General features: G+C 33.1%; 1 protein-coding gene across 2 annotated transcripts; it reads left to right on the top strand.

The window, feature by feature from the left end:
* The first annotated feature begins 1436 nt into the window (after positions 1–1436).
* LOC105793818 (hypothetical protein) lies at positions 1437–4559 on the top strand. 2 transcript variants are annotated; one of them, XM_012622677.2, is made up of 4 exons: positions 1437–1632; positions 1969–2067; positions 3252–3875; positions 4083–4559. In XM_012622677.2, the coding sequence occupies exons 3-4, from the start codon at positions 3296–3298 to the stop codon at positions 4205–4207; spliced, it is 705 nt and encodes a 234-aa protein (XP_012478131.1). In that variant the 5' UTR covers positions 1437–1632; positions 1969–2067; positions 3252–3295; the 3' UTR covers positions 4208–4559. The 2 variants fall into 2 exon arrangements, with proteins under 2 accessions (XP_012478131.1, XP_012478122.1); XM_012622668.2 differs by lacking the exon at positions 1969–2067.
* The last annotated feature ends 1084 nt before the right edge of the window (positions 4560–5643 follow it).

Below are 5643 nucleotides of genomic sequence, written 5' to 3'. Positions count from 1 at the left end.
ACCAGGAATAGGATTGGATGATTGGGACTTCGTTTTAGGTGATAGCACTTGACTAATGCCAACAATAGTGCCAAATAGTTGTTGCACTGGAGTCTCAGCAGTTGTCACATGTTGCTGGGATGACTCATTAGTCTATTGGGTTTGTTGGGACTTTTCATAGGAGGTGATTTTAACATGAGCCATTGAGAAGAAACAAGAATTTCAAGAAACAGGAGGGATTGAGAGCAAAAACAACTAAGAAATCAAGAAGTTTAAGGAGTTAGGTTACTAGAAAATCGAAGAGTAGTAGTTATGTTAAGTTGTAACTCAACCAAGAGTAGCTAAAGTCAAGATTGAAATGTATGAAATTAGAATGTTTAAAATCCAATTTAAATGAATGAAAAAGAAATTGACAGAAGAAAGGAAAACCACAATTAATCTGTAATGGAGAAGTAAACAATCCAATAATATAGATGAAGCAAATGGACAAATCTTAAAATTATACACTAATTTGATTCAATATGTAATTTGATTATGGATTTTAATTTAGTGCAATTATATACATGAAATTTTAATTGTGGTTCAAATGTAGATATAAAGCTTTAATTTTAATTCAATCGTACACATTTTAAACAATAAGTACATTAATTTATTTTCATACTTGATAAATATAATTGTTTGTATATGTAATATATAAAATAAAATTATGCTATATCAATAATTATATTAAGAATTTATGAGAATTAGAACAAATCGAAATTGCATACATAAAATAGCACAAAATTAAAATTTATGTATACAATTGTAAATTAAACTAAAACTTGTGTATAATTTTAAGATTTAATCTTAAAGTAAACCACCTAGATTTTATATTTGATGTCTGTTTTCACTTAAAAGCTAAAACAAAAATAATGTTACTTTGTCGGGTAAAATCGTGAAACGAGAAACTCAAAAAGTTTAAAGAGAAGCTAGCCCATGATATTCAAAGACCTTTAAAGAGAGGCCAACCCGAATAATTTAATATTTTTATTTTTATTTTTCAAAGTATCTGTCGAAACAAGTCTAATAACTACTCTTCCATATTAAGAGAATAAATGTTAGTCACGAGTTTTAAAATGATCACTAATTAAGGTAAAAAAAAAACATTTTTCATCTCACCTAATATAAGAAATATAAACACACAAACTTATTTTAACCCAAACACAAAAAATATAAACAGGTGTCAAGCTCTCATACCCATGGGGACACTTTTAATAAATTTTGAAAACAAAAAAAATACAATTATTTAAAATTTTAAATAATTTGATAGGTTGAGTAAATTATTAAAATTTGAAAGGAAGAGCAAACGCATGAACAAAACACAGGTGATGTAATTCACATATGATTCGAGCAGTTAAAAGAGCCACGTCATTTAATTTCATAATAATTTGAGCCACGTTTTCATATCGAAAATTCTAGCCCTCCGTCATTCGGGCATTTCCCAGTTTATACCAGAACCCCCATCTCTCTCTCTCTCTCTCTCTTTCTTATCTTGTTTTCGCTGTCTCCTTATTCAGGTATTCCCGCGACCAAACCCTAAGCTCCCTTCCCTTCTTCTATATCTTCTCTATTTCCTTTCCCCATCAGCCTTCTCCCCAGATCCACCTTTCTCTGGTTAGTTCCTTTTTCCTTTTTATTTTGTTTCCGATTTTATTCTTTCTTTATTCTGCTGACCTTGCGGGATTCAAATTGATGTAATTATCATCATCATCTTCTTATTCAGATCCGATGCTTTTTCCTTTTGGTTGCAAAATCAAAATTATTATTATTTTAGAAATAATTGATAGATAAAAAAAGGAAAGATAATCCTGAATTTGTTACTATAAAACAATCATTATCTAAGAAACTGTTTGTTTTCTTGGATTTTCTTAACCTTCTCCTCCGGTAGCAGCATTATACACCTGTATAGTATCTTTATAGATTCCAGTCTATATAAAACGTAATTAGCAGATTTATGTCTTCCCGACGTTCCCTCGCTTAAAGCAGCTCTCTTTCTTGGAAGTTGTCTTTCCTTCTAATCAACTCTCAAAACTCGGAATTCTTTTCGCGGTAATTCTTTTATGGTAGTACGTTTAAATTCAACGTCCTTTATGAATTTCCTGATCAAGTTTGATTGTCAATTTGTTTGGAAGACTATGCTTTTTGACTGAATTAACCTCTTGAAATTTTGCCTTTTTAATATTGCATATAAATTGAAAATTAAATTTTATGTAAAAAAACAAGAGTAAAGTTCCGATAAAATATTCTTTTATAAAGAAAAAAAAAGACGGTGGAAGAAAGACGAGCTGATATGGAAATACATCCAATGGAATCTTTACATATCATATAATTTGTGCCGGCTCTACCCATCCCTAATCCACGTAAATTTTCTCCAGAAACTTCTTTCTCGTCTGCCTTCCCCTGTTTTACTTTTTCAATTCCTCTTCCCCTTTCCCTGTAACGTATTTCTTTTGTTAATTCTAATTATTTTTACCTTATAGTTATTTTTGTATGTTCAGTTCCCGAGAAAACCCGGAAGAAAGAGGGAGAAATTTTTTTATTGCTCTTCTTCTTTCTATGATTTTTTTTTGGTGTACATTCTAAGTTAATAACCTTATAATTTAGCTTAGGGTGAATAAATTTGATTTATTTTCGACATCGCAAAAGTGAATTTAATTTAGGTAAAATAAGCATTTCTTTGATCCTAGGATAGGAATTTAGCTGTTATGAGAGAATAATGAAATTAAACAAGAAAGTACACGACAGCGATAAATTTATTTTTTTGAATCGATTAATAAATTCCAAAAAATTGAGTGATTCATGTATGTGGTATGTTAAACACGTGAATTCTATTTTCACATTGTTTCAAACGCATCTTAGGAGGTAAAATAATGGTCAAGTATCAACACAATTTAGCTGTCTTACTGCTAAGTTAAAATTTTGATTTCTTTACCGTTTGTTCTATTTTCTTGAAGGATTTGGTGTTTACTTAGGGAATGTTTGTATTTCTTTTTTTTTTAATCTATGGCATTTTCCTTTGCTTTTAAATTTCTGGAATCGCAATTGATTATTTGTGTTGTTAAGCAAAATTTTTATGCTGAAAGCATTGAAACCATCTAGCTCATGTTATGTGAATTGTCGATACTGCTTTGGTGCCATTAATTGAAGAGAACTCTTTCAGAATTTAAAAAAACTGTTATGCTTATGTGTTTCAAAATGAAATTACATTTCTCGATATAATCTTGTTTTATCAGGTGGCTAAGATCTGTAGCATGGTGGCATCTTTTGTTTGCTAACAATGAACTTTGGATTCCTTAGCTTTCCATGGTTTGGAGTTGATCCCAAAAGGGATTCGGATTTGACTTTTGCTTCCACAAGTGCTTCCATAGAGCCTAAACAGAAAGCTAGTTTTGAGATCAGGCTGTGGGGATGGACTCTAGTTTCAGTACCTCCTAAGGCAGTGAATGGTAATGATAGAATTCGCACTCCAACTACTATAAACAAAGGATTAAAAAGGCGTGCACAAGAAAATTCAGTTTTTGAGCCTCCCACACCTATCCGGTTTAGGCCATATGTTTGCAAGGTTCCATGGCATACAGGTGCTAGAGCATTCCTTTCGCAGTTATTTCCACGTTATGGGCATTATTGTGGTCCTAATTGGTCAAGTGGGAAAGATGGTGGATCCCTTATTTGGGATAGGAGGCCAATTGATTGGTTAGATTTTTGCTGCTATTGTCATGATATTGGTTATGACACTCATGATCAAGAAAAGCTTCTGAAAGCTGATTTAGCATTTCTAGAATGCTTGGAGAGACCTCATATGAGCACAAAAGGTGATCCGTATATCGCTCAACTTTACAAGACAATGTGCACCACAGGTATGCCTAGTATTCATTTTGCTATTATATATTTTTATGTATGTGTATATGTATTGTATATGTTTGTTCTCTATTTACTGCTTCCCTTCCCTTGTTTTTGAGGCTAAACATGCAATGAGAAAGGTGAAGATATTGACTTGAGTCTGGTCTTTTTGACTGTGTTGAGTTGGTATGTTCGTTCTAAGTGCTTTACTCATTCAATGGCAGGTCTCAAAAATATACTAATCCCATACAGAAGGCACCTTGTTAAGCTACAATACGGGCAACCTCTAATTGATTTTAGATGGATAAATAATATGAAAAGGAGAAGTTGGAATTTTCAGAAAACTTGAAAGCAGATCATGCAACCTTGGTGAGCAAGTTATTCAGATGGCCCTATGTAGAATGACAGTAGCTGGATTTTTTAACAATGTTTGTCCTATCCTATGGTCAATTGATGTTGACTTTCGAGTGTCAGCAGCTTGGAGCAACTTATTATCATGGTCTTTGTTGGAAACATGCAACCCTGATCTTATTTGAATTTCAAACAAATGTTGTATGATGTAAATAATTATCGCTGCATGTGTATGCTATTTCAAACTGTGAATATTATGCAATTGTCTTTGATAATAGCATATGCCATCAATCCGCACATGTTTATTGGCTGTAAATATATAGTTTGGGTATGGCTATTAAATTTTCTCATTGGGGTCCTTTTTCAGTTATTAATCCTTTTTCATCTGTAGCTATGTTATTGACTATTGATTGCCCAAAGTTTTACTTGGATAGTTTCCCTCTTATTCAGGAACTCGTATCCAAGTCTACGTATATATTACCCCCCCCGGTTGTATTTGGAATAGAATAATTATCATTATGAGATTGGCTATAATTTTGTACATGCATTTCTTTATTTTCTTATTCCTCCTTGTTTTTAAGTTTGAGGCCTTAATTATAATCTTGAGATTACAGAAGCATTAAGAGTAGGTTTTCTTTGTGGTGGTTTTACGATTAGCTTGTACTTTGTATGCTATTGTGTTGGCTTTAAGAATAGTACTAGTTTCCCTACTTTAACAAGGGTGTTTCATTGTTTCCATCAGTAAGTACTTATTCCCAGTATCTTGCAGAGCTTAGACTTTAGTGGTTGTTTATAAGGTTTGCTAGTCCCTAGTTTAGACATTAGGGATTGTTGAGGAGTTTGGCCCTCAGTTCACCAGTTTTTTTACATGGATAAATCTTCTCTTATCTTTTTCCCTTGTGTAATAACTCCTGACATATGCTTTTGGCCTTGGAAACCTATTTGGAAGGCAGCTCTTTTTCATGCACTCGAATACAAGATGGCTAAAATGATAGCTACATCAACTATCTAACATATGTCAATCTTAGTGAAAATATTTTGTGTAATACTCAATTTTAGCCCGGGCCCAAAATCATAGATAAATAAACACCAAATTAAAACAAAATAAAATAAACCAAATAAATATCAAGTTTATTACAATAGTAGGCCCGATTAATTTACCCAAACCCAAAACACATTAGACCACCTAGCCCAACTAACTAAACCCCAACTCGTTTTAACCCAAATCACTAGCCCAAAATCAGACCCGAATACCCCTAGCCCAAAATCAAAACAAATAGAAACCCTAGGGTTTCGGAAATGGCACGAGCGCCGCAACAGTGACCTCCAGCACCGCTCTCCTTAGCCACGCACACCTCCGTACCGCCACGCCATTGCGACTGAACGTACTGCACAAAAACAAACAAAGGCAGTAGAGAACAAACCAATTGGATA

The sequence above is a fragment of the Gossypium raimondii genome, chromosome 7 (assembly GCF_025698545.1).
Source record: "Gossypium raimondii isolate GPD5lz chromosome 7, ASM2569854v1, whole genome shotgun sequence".
Classification (NCBI taxonomy): domain Eukaryota; kingdom Viridiplantae; phylum Streptophyta; class Magnoliopsida; order Malvales; family Malvaceae; genus Gossypium; species Gossypium raimondii.
The sequence above is the reverse complement of the archived record's forward strand: the minus strand, read 5'-3'. Positions and strand labels throughout refer to the sequence as shown.

Excerpts from the sequence above, each read along its gene's own strand:
- LOC105793818 (XM_012622668.2), top strand. The coding sequence starts at position 3,296 with ATGAACTTTGGATTCCTTAGCTTTCCATGGTTTGGAGTTGATCCCAAA. Across the intron at positions 3,876-4,082 it reads CAAGACAATGTGCACCACAG|GTCTCAAAAATATACTAATC; the intron begins GTATGCCTAGTA and ends ATTCAATGGCAG.